The 14,976-nt window shown below is 38.4% G+C and overlaps 1 protein-coding gene across 2 annotated transcripts; it reads left to right on the top strand.

Annotated features, from left to right (window-relative positions):
* Positions 1 to 1,206: 1,206 nt before the first annotated feature.
* Positions 1,207 to 13,695, top strand: fbxo9 (F-box protein 9). 2 transcript variants are annotated; one of them, XM_053620570.1, is made up of 13 exons: positions 1,207 to 1,371; positions 3,521 to 3,598; positions 3,760 to 3,882; positions 5,107 to 5,164; positions 6,195 to 6,294; positions 6,404 to 6,534; positions 6,671 to 6,785; positions 7,731 to 7,849; positions 8,074 to 8,164; positions 8,333 to 8,428; positions 9,917 to 10,010; positions 11,058 to 11,209; positions 13,073 to 13,695. In XM_053620570.1, the coding sequence occupies exons 1-13, from the start codon at positions 1,369 to 1,371 to the stop codon at positions 13,179 to 13,181; spliced, it is 1,269 nt and encodes a 422-aa protein (XP_053476545.1). In that variant the 5' UTR covers positions 1,207 to 1,368; the 3' UTR covers positions 13,182 to 13,695. The 2 variants fall into 2 exon arrangements, with proteins under 2 accessions (XP_053476545.1, XP_053476544.1); XM_053620569.1 differs by having other exon boundaries at positions 1,208 to 1,371; positions 11,055 to 11,209.
* The last annotated feature ends 1,281 nt before the right edge of the window (positions 13,696 to 14,976 follow it).

Here is a 14,976-nt window from a genome sequence, read left to right as displayed (position 1 = left end):
ACAGTAACCCAAGCTTGACCTGGGGGCCGGGGGCTGTGAGGTGGCAATGATGGCAACCAAACTTTTTGGCAGGTAAGTTTTCACAGTCGGGAGAAGTGCGCAATAAATTTCATGAACCCTCTCAGTACAGATTTGTAATGAAACATAATCCCACCAGTCAAATATTAACCTTTTTTATTTATACATGTATAGTAATATTTTGCCTATTTAAAGCCTTTTGTTCTTGAACTATGGGCAGCATGGTGGCACAGCGAACATGGTAGCATTGCCTCTTCAAAGCCCCAGGGTCCCAGGTTCAATTCTTCTTCAGCTTGGGTTCCTATGTGTGTGGAGTTTTGGTGTGTTCTTGCTGTGTCTGTGGGTTTCCTCCCAACCACCAAAAACAATCCAGTAGGTGGACTAGCACAGTCTGAAGAACTTAATCATAAATATAATAACTGTGCTAAGGGTGGTTTGTGATTTCCACCATCGTTAAAGATGAAATCACAGGCACCCCTGCTGGAAAAAACAACAACAACAACAACAATAGAAACCATAGCAGAAATTCTAATTCAAATACCATTACAAATCATCAGATAACCATTAAAACAATTACCATTACTGGTCATTAATGGTATCCACTAGACATAACATGTCAGCGATATAAGGCAAAAATGACCAGTAGAGGTCCACAGGGACCATAACAGTTTCTGTAAAAAACAATACAATTCCCATTATAACCATTAAAACCATTACCATTATTGGTCCTTAATGGTATCCACTAGGCATACTGTAACATGCCACAGTTACAGAAGGCAATAAATTACCAGTAGAGACCCACAGGGACCATTACAGTTTCTATGAAAACCATTACAATTCCCATTACAACCATTAAAACCATTACAAATTCTATGAGGGTTTGTATTGGGGGATTTTTCAATAGGTACCACTTTGAGATTCACTTTAATAATAAACAAGCAACCTAGATTTTTGTCCTCTCATTTATTATTCTCTGATATATTCTCATTATTCTTTTGATAATTTAATGTGCTATTATTGTTGTTGTTGTAATATGCGAAGGTGGTAGTACTAGTAGTCCTCACCGGGAAATGAGGATATTATAAGGACTTTTGTGTGTTTGGACTTTAAAACAAACATTTGTATGAAGTGAGTATCATGTCTGGCTTCCCATGCCTGGGCTGTGTAGAACTAAACTGACTGCGACCTTGTTCCTGTTACATTTCCTCCTGACGGTAAACGTGATGGCTGCCGTGTCGCGCGCTCGTAAATTTGCACGCTGCGTCGTCCGTTTCTCTGACCGTGATCTGTAAAAAACGCCGCCATCGCACGGTTTCACGCGTCATCACAAGACGTCAAAGATACGCCAACATGGTAAATATGTTTGAATACCCGAAACTGGGCTAGTTAGTTTGCTAATCTGCTTGCTACTTAGGCTAAAGTGGCTAATGCAACTCATCTGACGTGTACAGTTTCCATTCCCACCCGTTTTCCAGTAAGTCCCTCCTACAGGTTTGTACAATCAGCGATTTGAACGCAGGGGTGGGGCACTCATAACCAATCACCGTGTTCTGTCGGAATACGAGTGGGAGAAATAATGCAGCGTCTGCAGATCCTGTAATGTTCTTGTGTTATGTTATGTTAATGCTGCCAATATAGCTAGTAATATAGCTAGCTTTGTTTGTTTACATTCCTCTGGTCCAGCGCCATATCTCGCCAAACACCAAAGTAAGTTTTATCCTCAGCTCGTCGACGTATATTATATTTCGGTTAGTTGCATGACTAAAATTAGTTACTCGACACGGTGAAGCTTTAACTTGGAAACTTGGCCGCGTTGCAGCTCTTTTCAGGGGAAAATAGCTAACGCTTGCTCAAAAAGGTTGCTAGAAGTCGCCGACTGACGGCACAAGCTAATTTGCATATAGGGCTAATTTACGTTTAGGGCTCATTTGCATATAGGTCTAATAGAAGGTATGCATGTGACGTCACGGTAACTCGCCGCGGTCACGCCCACTGAGTAGCAAAAAGAAAACCGATTTCTGGCCACATGCCAATGTCCATGGACCACAGGTTCTTGGGCAAGTTGTAAGGGTCACTGTCGAGTCGAACTGCCTTTAATTTAAGCTGATAATCGTTAGTTATACTAGCGTTTTCTCAGCTTCCCCTATTAAAACCAGCCATTTTGCTGGATGTTTTGCCACTCAGTCCGGCCAAGGAGGCGTGTTCTGGCAGGAGAAAGAAAGATAAGAAAAATGTCATAAGAAAAATATTTGCATCGAAGTTCATGACCCTTAATGAGGAAAGTCAAAACATTTCAAAGAGAATAAGCGAGATTAACCAGTATTTCAGACATCTCAAGCATGGAAATGGGTCAAAAATTGACCTTTAAAATAATAGGAGGTTTAAAATAGAAAATAACAGATTATAATTTGGTTCTTATAGAAAGAAGGAAGAGGTCATCTCACCACAAACTAACTACGCATTTGTTAAAGTATTTGTTCAGTGAAGTTAAAATGGATGTTTTGTAGCCTTTAGTATGCATATGTTAACTTTAAGGTTATCCGTAAGCTCCAAAACAATGACACAATCCGCATTTAGAAGATATATGCATTTAAAATTTACAGTCTCTCTCTACCACCAATACGGTTCAACGATTTCTGCACTTGTTGTTGATGACAAGGATATGGCCTGTTGCTCTTTATATTTACACGTTTATAGTTATAATACTTATAATGCATACTTTTAATCTGCTTCCATGTTCAAGATCAGTAAATGGCTGTTCTTTATAAGGTCTGTGTGTTTTATTATATTACTGGGCTTATTAGAGTAGCATAACTGTTCTCTATATTGTGGAAGATGAAAGTGCTCAAAATGTCATAAATAAATAATCATATAATAAATGCATAAATTGAGGAAATAATTTAAATAATTAATACTTTTATTTTGAAATGCCTAAATAAAATATATTATATTATATTTTATTTAATTTATATTTCCACGTGTGATTTATAATAAAATTCTGTCTTCGAAAATATTTTTTTAATACAACTTTATAAAAAACTAAATAAAAACAATTTATTTATTTTCTTTTATTTTCGCTTTTAAGTGGGGTTATGTTTTTTATTTCAAAAAGATGCCTCTCTGAATGAGGAGTTTTTGTCAGTCAAATCCAGTGGGATGGTACTGAACTGGTGAATTAATGAAATTACTCCTTGATGTATTTATTTATTTGTTTGTGACCACTTTTGTCTTCCATATTATTAAAAGATCCAGGGATGGATCTCTAATGGGCCTAAATACTGTCATGATATAATGTCTATAACGCATGTAATGTCTCTGTGAGCTAGATCCTCCTGAGAAATCTGAGATTCGGAGCGCTGTCAAGGTTTAACTCACCGCCAAAGCTAGTTATTTCCAGTAACTTAGTATTTGTACAGCTGCATCGTAAAGGAGAAGCACGTTACGCACAGACCAAGCCTTTAGCATGTCTTATTTCTAATATGATTGTTTCATCTGTAAACAGGATGAAAGCAACCAAAATGCCGATGTTGGTTCTGTCGAAGAGGGGGAAGATGAAAATTCCGAGGACTCGAATCTGCAGGTCAGTGAACGCACATCAGTGGTTTCCTTAGGAACCAGACTTAAGTGAGAACATGAACTAATTTGTCTCTCGGACATTCCAGAACACTAAACGTAACTATAAACGGTGAAAAGGCGTGATTATGAAATTCGTCAGTAATCTTCCAACTGCTTTTGTTTCAGCTGGAGCTTAGTGCTTTTAGGGCTCAGTGGATGTCAGAGCTGCGTCCCGGCTTGGGTTATAAGACTGGACTGTCCAAAGCTGCTGATCTGAAGAAGACACAGGAGCTAGCCAGAGAGGAAAAAGTAGGTGGCATTGATATGTAATGACGCAACAACTCATCAGTAATGAAATATTAAATGGTTACTATGACTATATACTTGATCTCCAAATCTGAGCAAGATATACTGTTAAGGCTGTGCCATACTGATGTAGACAATACAGTCACTTTATTTCCACTGAGGAGTCCTTTTTATAATGACTTTAAACATCAGGCCTTGTTTATCAACCTGTATACGAATTAATTCATGTGTACATCGTTTGTAAGAGTGTGGCATTCAGGAAAATGTGTGAATTTGGACAAATGTTCCACAGCTCGTGCTCCAGTACGCATACGAAAACTAACTCATGGAAACCTCAACTTAATCGACTTCAAGTCATGTATTTTGCATGGATTACTGCACTTTTATATACAGAATATACTGCTGATGATAAACAGATTCTTTTTAGTACATTTACAGCATTTAGAAGTCGTATGCTTATCCATAGAGCCTTATAGAAGAGCTTTGGAGACTCTATCAAAAACACATCCTCATGCTAGTTCTCATGGACTGAGAATACCAGAGAGAACGTTTTGTCATTTTATATTATTGGCGTTAATTAGAGAACAGGGGGGAAAAGAGAAAACGAGTCAAAACAAAATCATAAACTAAGAAAAATAAAACAAATCATTTAATTCTAACAAAAAATGTAAATAAATGCCTCAGCTGATGGGAGATTTTATAGATATCTTCTTATTATTAATATTATGTTATTAAACATTTTTACTGGCATAGAAGTGAGTCAAAGTAACTTTCGATTCTGAGCTTCAGCCTTTACCTCGACTGTTCAGCTCATCCTCAGCTGTCTGTGCACTTGAGTTTTTTGGGCGGCACTACAGTACATGCAGATGAGCTGTGTTCGAGAACTTTACATGTTATCAACATACACATGCGAGTACAAAGAAAATGAGGGTTTCCAAAACTTTTGTAAATCCAGTGGAAAATCTGTGTTCGGTTTGGCTGACGCAAACATTTACACACAACTTGACTAAAAGTCTGATAAACGAGGCCCGTTGTTCATGCAATCTGTTATCCCCTCAAGTCTTACCACCTTATGTTCTCTTCTAACATGATGTACCAAAAACCATGATCTTGAGGCTTATGGTTATCACACCGTGAAATTGTCATGCTGTTCCATCCCTGTTTTGAAGAAAATCTCTCACAACCGTTAATAATATGTTTATTGACTGGAACTGAATTCTGCCACAGGCTCGAGAGCTGTTCCTGAAGGCTGTTGAAGAGGAACAAAATGGAGCTGTTTATGAAGGTACTTTTTAAATGCAAAGTATTATGTGAATTATATATTTTTTTTCAAAAACATTGTCATACCACAGTGCCTCTGAATTCTGGAATCTGATTCGTCAGAATGTGTTGATTAAAGTACATCTATTATGGTTTTTCAAATATTACCGTTCATGTAGTGTGTTATAGAGCTGTTTGTGAATGTAAAAAGTCTGCAGAGTTTCAAAAATCAAAGCGCATGACAAATGGAGTTATTGACTCCCAAAAAAAGGAACCGATTCTGAACAGCTGAAACGAGTCCTTAGTAATTCCAGACTTTACTTCCTGTACTAACCTACGTAGGTTTGTAACAAAAAGCCCCGTCTCTGGTCTTCATCCGTTGCCTGTGAACAGACGGAGCTGAAACTCGTCATGGTAGTGGGCGTTTCCTTTTTGAAACACGCTGACAGCGGTAGACCAATCACAACAGACTGGGACAGTTGACCAATCAGAGCAGAGTATGCTCTCTGAAAGGAGGATTTTAAGGGAAGTAATGCTGCAGTTTAAATTATGAGCACATTAAAGTGTTTTTTGACCTCGGATGCATGTAAAACTATTGTATGAGACCTTTAAAATAAAATTAGGCACGTTTCAAAAGCACAATAGGTTGCGCTTTAAGGCTGTGTCCACCAGAGCGTTTCTATCCAGGCGCTCTTCTGAAAATGCCCAGCTGGGGGCGCGTGAGAGCGCTTTCGAGGCGCAGCATTTTGTCAGCTTTTCAAAAAAAATGTTTTTTAGGATGACAGTTGGTCATGTGGTATTTGTCCAGCCCCTCCTTGACTGTGATTGGACGGCTGGGTAAAAAGTGACAGTGTTGAGCGTGGCGTTTTACCCAAAGTTGAAAGTGTTTTAATTTTTGAAGGCTTTTGTTTCTAAAATACGCTGCAATCCCGTTGCAAACGAATGGAAAAAAAAATACAGTGGCCTCAGGTAAAAAACGCTTTCAACAGCATGCCCTGTTGTGTTTTATTCCTTACTTTGTCCTGCATGTGTAACTGTTTCTTTTTCAACTGCAGCCATCAAGTACTACAAGAGTGCAATGCAGCTCGTCCCTGACATCGAGTTTAAGATCAACTACAGCAGATCTCCTGATCCAGACCGTGTGGGTGGGAGCTAGTAAGGGTTAAATGTTTGTTCTTATGTATAATTTTAGTTGAGTATACAACATTATAGTTGAGTATATCGACGTCGACTCCATCTTCTCTTTCCTTCTCTTTCTATCTAGCCTGGAGGAAAACAAAAACGATGGCGAGATTGATGATCTCCTTGCATACCTCCAACAGCAGCTGACCGTAGAGCATTCCTCCCAGAAGATTTGTCAGCCTGAGGTGGAGACATCGCAGGTGCATATTTCAGGTAATATTTCAAAATTCCACTCAGACACGTGTACTTTTTTTTTTGTACATGTCGTTGATTATGATATTGATATTCCTGCTGATGGTTGATTTTAAAACTTTTTTTTCCTTTATTTTTCTGGTGTGTGTGGCCATAGCATTGCCACTAGAGGTGCTGATGTACATCTTTCGCTGGGTGGTGAGCTCGGATTTGGATATGCGGGCGTTAGAACAGCTTTCCCTCGTCTGCAGGGGTTTCTACATCTGTGCAAGGTAAGGTGAAGGCCTATTCTCTTTGCTGTGCTAACGTGGACCAGGTCTGAATTAAATTCTTTGAGCCCGTGGTTCTTTTTTGCAGTAAAGGTGGCAGCTTGTCTATCCTCTGTGGGAGGCCATTAAAACTGAATGGAGCAAAAAAAATTGATTCATTTGATATTGTGCACTAATGCATACTTGGGCTACTCTTGTGACTACTAAACTGGCAACTGTGTGTAAATATGTACACTGGAGGTACTGTGGATATTTTTAATTACACTGGTTTTTACACCCATTTACTGGTTTAAATTTTCCTCACATTGACTGTGAGCTAGCGTTTGGCAGAATTGAGAGAATATCAGCCAATAAGACACGAGTGTTTCCACGTATTTTCCTGTAAACCCTGTCTGATTGGTCTCACCTCCGTTCACTGAAGATATAAAATTACAACACCGCCGTCTGCTTTTACTTCGACGTTCAGTTACGTAGCGACAAACCGCTCCAAGTGGAAAATTATTCAGGGCTAAAGAGAAAATCTTCCCCCAGTGCCCAGGCCCGGTCACGCCCCTGGCAGCCGTGCAAAACGTGATCAATTTAAAAAATGCATTTTTACTTAATATTGTTTTCTTAACAATAAATCTGTAACGTAATTTTATTGATGTCAGTAACTGTAATCAAATTACATAAATGTAAAATGTAATGCGTTACATTACTGTGTTATCAGAGAAAGTAATTAGAATACAGTAATGCGTTACAAAGCATTACAAATACAAATGGGGAAAGACTTGCGTATGGGTCCACAAGCATTTGCTCATATAGTGTATGTTTATCTTTTAAAGTAAAAAGTTTAGAAGACGTGTAGACCTGGGCAAAAGATTTCATTCCATGTTTGACCAAGTTAATTCCTGGTTTGATCTCACAACTTGTGATCATGCTTCCTCTAATCTTGACACGTCCACACAGGGACCCTGAGATCTGGCGCTCGGCCTGTTTGAGGGTGTGGGGCCGGAGCTGCACCAAATCGCTTCCGTTCACTTCGTGGAGGGAAATGTTCTTAGAGCGGCCACGTGTCCGCTATGACGGTAAACAGTATGTGTGTGTCTGTCTTTGTACACCTTTGAACAGTTCGGCTTCTCTTGATGCAGACACTTCAGGGAAACTGCATACTCGTGTTAGATTAATTATGTGTTGTATTTTTTAATTTATTATTCTTAATTTGGTACCACTGTAAATAAAGGGTCAGTGAGTGCTGTTTTCTAAGATTTAAATGAAGGCATTGATTGGGTTGTCTTGCATTTATTTGTAGGTGTTTATATCAGTAAAACATCCTACATCCGTCAGGGAGAGGAGTCTCTGGATGGATTTTATAGAGCGTGGCACCAGGTGGACTATTACAGGTAGAGATGAACTTTAGTGAAAGCTGAAGTGTTTTCCATGGTTTAACATACATAGTTGAAACACATGCAGATTATTACATGACAAATTAAGTCAGGCAGAGAAAAAAAAAATGGTTAAACCATCTAATACATGTGAGGTCTGTCACATCTCTGTGCCATGTGTTCCAGGTACCTACGCTTCTTCCCTGATGGCCACGTAATGATGTTGACCACGCCTGAGGAGCCTCTGGTCACGCTTCCACGTCTGCGCAGCAAGAGCACAAGGTGTTTTAGCTCTGAATACTTGAATAGTTGATATCCTGTATGAGCGAATTCAGTTTAAATCCAGTTGATGCTTTTTAAAAGCTTTTCCTGCCACATCGACAGATTCGAATGGTAAATATTAAACGGATCCAATATAAAAACAAGCAGTCTTAATGGGTTAAAGTCCAGCAGGTTCAAGGACTTACCCATTGCTTGTCCCGCTGTAAAAGTGTGGGCAAAAGACTAGTGTATTGAATAAAATAGCTGACCAAGTAGGTTTAAATAAATACCAAGTTGTGTAAATATGAATGAGAACGCAGAATGAGAAATAACTATAGTCGACCCTATTGAATTTTCTCCTCCTTCACCCCATTTATAGCTAATACATGAAGTCGTATTTTTATTTTGCCTCTGTACATCTGTTTACCTTTAGGTGTGCTGATACAAGACGTGTACAAAATTCACACAAGTGGATGCATTTATGAACCCCAACACCCCACCAAAAAAAAAAAAAAAAGATTACCGCATGGACAAGAGAGAGGAAAGGTTAACTACGTCTGTGCAAAATCCTTGAACACTGATTTAAGCAAGTCTGCAGATGTTGTGTCAGCTGGCAAACTAGCTTTGAGATACTGTAATCATACCCAAACTCATTTTGTTTGGGGAAGTACAACATAATCACAGTGTGCTGATATCCATCTCCTGTGAGATTGCATAATGCATCATGTTGCAGTCACACAAAATAACTATACAGGGTTAATAATGGGTTCGTTACTGAAAGTAAAGTAGTTTAGTGCTGTAGTTTTAGCACAAAATTTATTTATCGCGTTTCCACACTATTAAATGACCCACGTGCACCCTGTTCATTCTGACCTGCACACCTGAGTAGCTAGAGGGGTGAGGACTCCGATTTGGATGCAGTTTATATGCATGTTTTTACGACCAAAACTTGTTAAATGATGCAATCTCGTTTTCAGCACAGCAATCCTGTAACATGGTAGAACAGTTTTAATGTCATTTTCTTTCATACCTTCCTTTCAGAACGAATCTCTGGAAATGTAAACAGGAGGAAAGGAAGTTTCTACTGACTACAACATTTAAGCTTTTGTATTCAGACTTAATCAACTAAACCAGGGGTGTCCAATCTTCTCCGGAAAGGGCCGGTGTGGGTGCAGGGTTTCATTCCAACCAAGCAGGAGGTACACCTGATTCCACCTGTCTAAGTTGAGTTGAGACTCAGGTGTGGCTTCTGCTTGGTTGGAATGAAAACCTGCACCCACACCGGCCCTTTCCGGAGAAGATTGGACACCCCTGAACTAAATGCTCCATCTTGACTTGACTTCAGATCACGATGATTATATAATGAATATTCAGGTGCAGAAGATCCGGGATTCTCATCCGTGTCAAAGATAAACAATAGGCCGCACCATCGTAAAGACGCTTTTAATGAAAGTGTTGTGTGTCGAGTTTGTAATTTCCGGGTGACGTGTGCATCTCTGTTTTGCCCAGGATGGAGTCCATCATGATTGGCCACTACCGGCTGTCCCAGGACACGGACAATCAAACCAAAGTTTATGTTGTCGTATCCAAGAGAAAAGAAGAGGTGAGTATCTGCAGACCTGCCAACCTTCACGTGTTTTGGATTTTAATGCCGCGTTGAAAAGTACTCCAAAAGAGCAGTCTTCTCATTCCCCTCAATTAAATGATGAGCCGGTCGACATATGAATTTGGAATGATTGACAATCGCGTAGGAGTTTTGAACGCTCCGATTTTAACTGTCCTTCAGTGGTAGAATGAACTTCCAACCTCAATCCGGACCGCAGAATCTGTCACTATCTTCAAAAAACAGCTAAAGACCCACCTCTTCCGTGAACACCTAACTAACCCCTAAGATGCCAAACTCGTATTATTAAAAAAAACAACAAAAAATTTACACCTCTAGTCTGCGCACTTTGCTTTTTCTAGAACTCAATTATAAATCTTGTATGGTAGCGCTACTTGTATTGTTCTGCGCTTGATACAGTACATCACTTTGCTTGTGTTTCCTCATTTGTAAGTCGCTTTGGATAAAAGCATCTGCTAAATGAATAAATGTCAAATGAATAAATGTAAATATGGGGGAAATGGACCCAAAAAAGGTGTGACACCGTGCCCCCGTAATGGTAATGCAAGTTGTCAAAAAAAATAAAACTCCCCAAAAAACTCTCATATTGAGGGGAAAAAGTTTGAATTTGTCTGAAGTGTTAAATCTAACACTTGATGATGAAAGTTAGATTGTGTCTCATAAGAATCTATGAGAAGTCATTTCTATTATATAAGCTTATATTCATGACTATAATGATCTCATCTATACTGCTTCTATAACTTTACAGCATAAAACCCGATCTCTGACATCACTGTAAACGTCGTAAACGCTCACCTTTATGGCTAAGTCACTGCAGAATGCTGTAGGCCGTTCCGCATACCACACTCACAAATCGTAATCGTTATGCTACCCCCTAAAAATTGTTAAAAGGTCGACTGTCGTTGATTTATTCAGGATTTGAATAAAATGCTTCTCTTTTTATGTTTTTGTATTTAATATGTAATCATATATTATATAGCTGTTTGATTTTCCTACTGCATGTAATTTGGGTTGTGATCATAGAAGGTACCCGAGTACCAGAGGAGACGGTTCTGCAGGCAGTACCCAGCTCCAGAGACCGAACGCTCCTTCCATGTGGGGCTGCAGCTTTCCTCTGGGGGGCGCCAGCGCTTCAACAAGCTGGTGTGGATCCATCACTCCTGCCACATCACATACAGGTACGTCTGTACTGTCGCCTAAAACCTGTTGGCTAAGATCAGCCTATATTTAGCCTATATTATTGCTGTTCATTTATACAGGCTGAAATGACCTGAACATAATCGCTGTCAATGTGAAATAATGTGAAACTGGGCCGTGTTTATTTATAACGCTAGCTAAAAATCCTATTGGAAAAATGTCAGAGGGTAATAATGTTAAATATAAATCTGGCTGTAGTAATCAAGACTCTCTGTGATTTAAATAACGCTGGCAATCAGGTGTGGAATTTTAAAAATGTCAGTTAAAGGCCGCATACAAAGGGAAAGCGTTATCTCCCCTGGCGAGCAGGAAATTCCTCATTAAACTCTCCATAGCCTAGAAAATGAAGAAAAATTGAGACTTATTGAGTATTTAAAAAAAAAAAAAAAAAGCTAGAAGCTGCCTTACAGAAAATTGTATACAGAATGTGAAAGAAAACATTATTTAACATTTTGTTTCAATTAATAATAGCTACAAAACATAATGCATTTTCTTTTTCTTTTTTTTTTTTTTTTTTGAGTGTGCCATGATTAGGCCACAGAAAATGGTAGAAATATTTAAGAAAGGATTGCCTAGTAAGTGTTTGTCCATTTTCCCGCCATTAATATAATGGATTTAAAACCAGCATGGCACACACTGGCAACAAGTCAAGGTTAAATGTAAACATATGTTTCAGAACAGAAAGCACAAACGTACATCAGTACTTTTATGTACAGGAATTTGTTTTAAAAATGCAGAATTGCACATTTAGCAAGTAACAGAAAACCAACCAACTTTTTTGCATGCAGGAAAAGCAATAAATATTCCTAATTTTACAGTATAATGTTGCCGTGTAGTATTCTTCGTCACCAACGCTGTTAAAAATAAATAAATAAATAAAGCTATTATGAAGTAGCACAGAATTATACACATTGATGCCATACTTTATTTGCCCTGTTAAGTAATGATCCTGGAGCTAGCCTCCTAAAGGTCTTCTATGCATTATACAGAACATACACTCCCTCATCCACAGGGATTTTAACACAAATTTAGGCTTATTTGGATCTTCGGTATGCAAGTTTCAGGATTAGTCTTATTAATAGAAGTTCTTGAGCTCAAAATTCAAATCAGGCTCATGCACCTGTAGTTTACAGTCTACTTTTATATTATATCCCTAATGTTAAAGTACACGGTTGTCCCAAATGTCTCCATACACAGGGGACTGTACGATGTTCGTCAACGTCCACTTCTCGCTTGTTCTGCAACATTTCCTGTTATTTTTAAATTTTTTAAAAATTTGTTAACAACTTTGGCAACAGTGTTGTTTGTGATGTGCCTGCTTTGTTTCCTGTTAAAGTCCACAGCAACCTTGTGACCACTTCCTGATCCGGCCATGAGAATGATTTCAATACGTTCTACTTTTGTCAAAGGCACTCTTATAAAAAAAAAAAAATAAATAAATAAATAATAATAAATATATATATATATATATAATATATAAACTAAGTATGAAAGATTTTGTGGAGACTTTTGGGACACCCTGTATAATGGACTACACAATGCATATGGTGATAATAGATGTATTAGGGAGGTGATTTTATACGCTTCCATTGTATATAACCATTCCAATAACCTTGGCTGATTGAGTTAGACCGCAGATTCTACTTGTATTTAATGTTTTTTGTTGTTGTATTGTGTGAAATGTCGTGTTATTAAGTAATAGCTCACGCCCAGAAGAATTATGCAACATGGCTGTTGTGTAATTCTTTGTGATGTACAAATATAGCTCCTTGTACTTCAAAGAGATTTGTTTTGAATGGATTTTTTTTCCTTCTTTTCTTTCCTTTTAATCTTTGTTCTACTAGATCAACAGGAGAAACGGTCATCACGGCATTCGACCTTGACAAAATGTATACACCATTTTTTTTCGCCCGAGTGAAGAGCTACACCGCGTTCTCAGAGCGACCCCTGTAGGGCCACAGCATGTAGAACATCAAGAATAACATGGTTTTACGCACTTCTGTCCCCAACAAACATATCACCCCTTAATCCTCCTCGCTTTGAGCATGAGGCTAATGAATGTAAAAAATACAAAGGTTGCATGAGGATTTCTAAAAATTCCTTATAGCAGCGTAGAAGCATTACCTTCTAGGTTTACTGTTTGTCTGTTTGAATTGATCACTGGCTTACTGTAGTAACTGCAGATGTACAGTAGATTTAAAGCATAAAAGCAGCTGTTTTCTCCTTACTTTTCACCAATGCTGAATGTTTTCACGTAGATATTTTTTGTGGATTTTAGTGTGTGTGTATGTGTGTGTGTATGTGTGTGTGTATGTATGTGTGTGTGTGTGTGTGTGTGTGTTCTGACGACTGGAACAACCAAATAAACATGTTGAAGGTTGTTGTGCTTAATTTCTTGTAGGTTTCTTTCCCCCTCTTGTTTTCGGTAAACTGTTTTCATCTGTAAAAGTAAATCGATTTACGTGCTTGGTGGTTGTTGTTTTTTTTCTTGGTTTATTTACCTTTTTTACATTCTTACTCCACCCATTCCTCCTTCCCTTTCTCCCATCCATCCATCCCTCATTACATTCATGCATTTAAATTAATCTCGTTATCACTTTGGATAAAAGAGAAACTTCACAGACACACACACAAACACGCACACACTGAGGTGAGGTTTTTAAAACTTACATACACATCACACCTTTTTTCCTTTGAATCACAATGGCACAACTTGTGTAGTTTATGCTAATGGGGTGACGTCACCGCATTCAATGCAACGTTAATAATAAAGATGATCAAAGGTTTACTCATAAGCAATATTGGTTAGTTTAACAGTATAAAAATGTATAGATTTAAGTTGTATAAGCCGAATAGACGTGTGTATTAAAAATAATAAATGTAAGTGTGTGAATACATTACAGTATGTCAGTGTTTCTGCACAAATACTACTAATAATAATAAAGGCAGGGTTTAAATACTGATCTGCACGCAGTTATAATAAGAACAGCCATAAATAAATAAAAAGACAGGTTTTTATAAACACATTTGCATATGCGCATAATTTGTATGTGAGTAAATGTTCATAAGCAGTTTATGCAGTGACACAGTTTAAACGCTGTGTTTAAAAGCTGATTTAAAGTTCCTCTGAGTTAGACAGAGGACACACCGAGATTCAGCTCCCTCAGGATATGCATTTAACACACGCAAAAACACCCACATACTCGCTCACACACGTCTGAACACGGCCTTTCTGTATTTTCAGGCTTAGAAGTGGTTTACATCTTGTGATAAACCTTTTGTATTTCCTCTGGTGAAGTCTCCTCTTGATTGTTGACTTTGACACGGATACACCAACCTCCTGGAGGGTGTTCTTGATCTGGGAAACTGTTGTGAAAGGGTTTCTCTTTGCCAGGGGGGAAAAAAACGTTAATCCCTTCACCGTTCACCCCTTCACCGTTCACCTGAATTTAGCTGTAAATACCTTCAAATTCAAGCTGAAGGTCTGCACTTTGAGCTCGTATTCAGTAGTTAATTTCAACTCCAATATTCTGTAGTAGACAGCTAAAATAACGGCCAAATATTTATGGACGTGACTGTACATGAAACAGCCATACATTAAGGACAAATGTAGTCAAGTAGTAACAAGTTCAGTGAATTCAGGGATGAAAAGGATTTTGATCTAATCGCAACATTCAAGTTGACCGAGATTGGCATCACGGAGTTTAATATGGCAGTGCGAGTGAGGTCCATGGCGATCATTTAATCC

This window comes from Ictalurus furcatus, chromosome 3 (genome assembly GCF_023375685.1).
Source record: "Ictalurus furcatus strain D&B chromosome 3, Billie_1.0, whole genome shotgun sequence".
Lineage (NCBI taxonomy): Eukaryota > Metazoa > Chordata > Actinopteri > Siluriformes > Ictaluridae > Ictalurus > Ictalurus furcatus.
Note: the sequence above shows the minus strand (reverse complement) of the source record. Positions and strands in the feature narration are given on the sequence as shown.

Excerpts from the sequence above, each read along its gene's own strand:
- fbxo9 (XM_053620569.1), top strand. Across the intron at positions 3,883-5,106 it reads AGCTAGCCAGAGAGGAAAAA|GCTCGAGAGCTGTTCCTGAA; the intron begins GTAGGTGGCATT and ends ATTCTGCCACAG. Across the intron at positions 6,535-6,670 it reads ATCGCAGGTGCATATTTCAG|CATTGCCACTAGAGGTGCTG; the intron begins GTAATATTTCAA and ends GTGTGGCCATAG.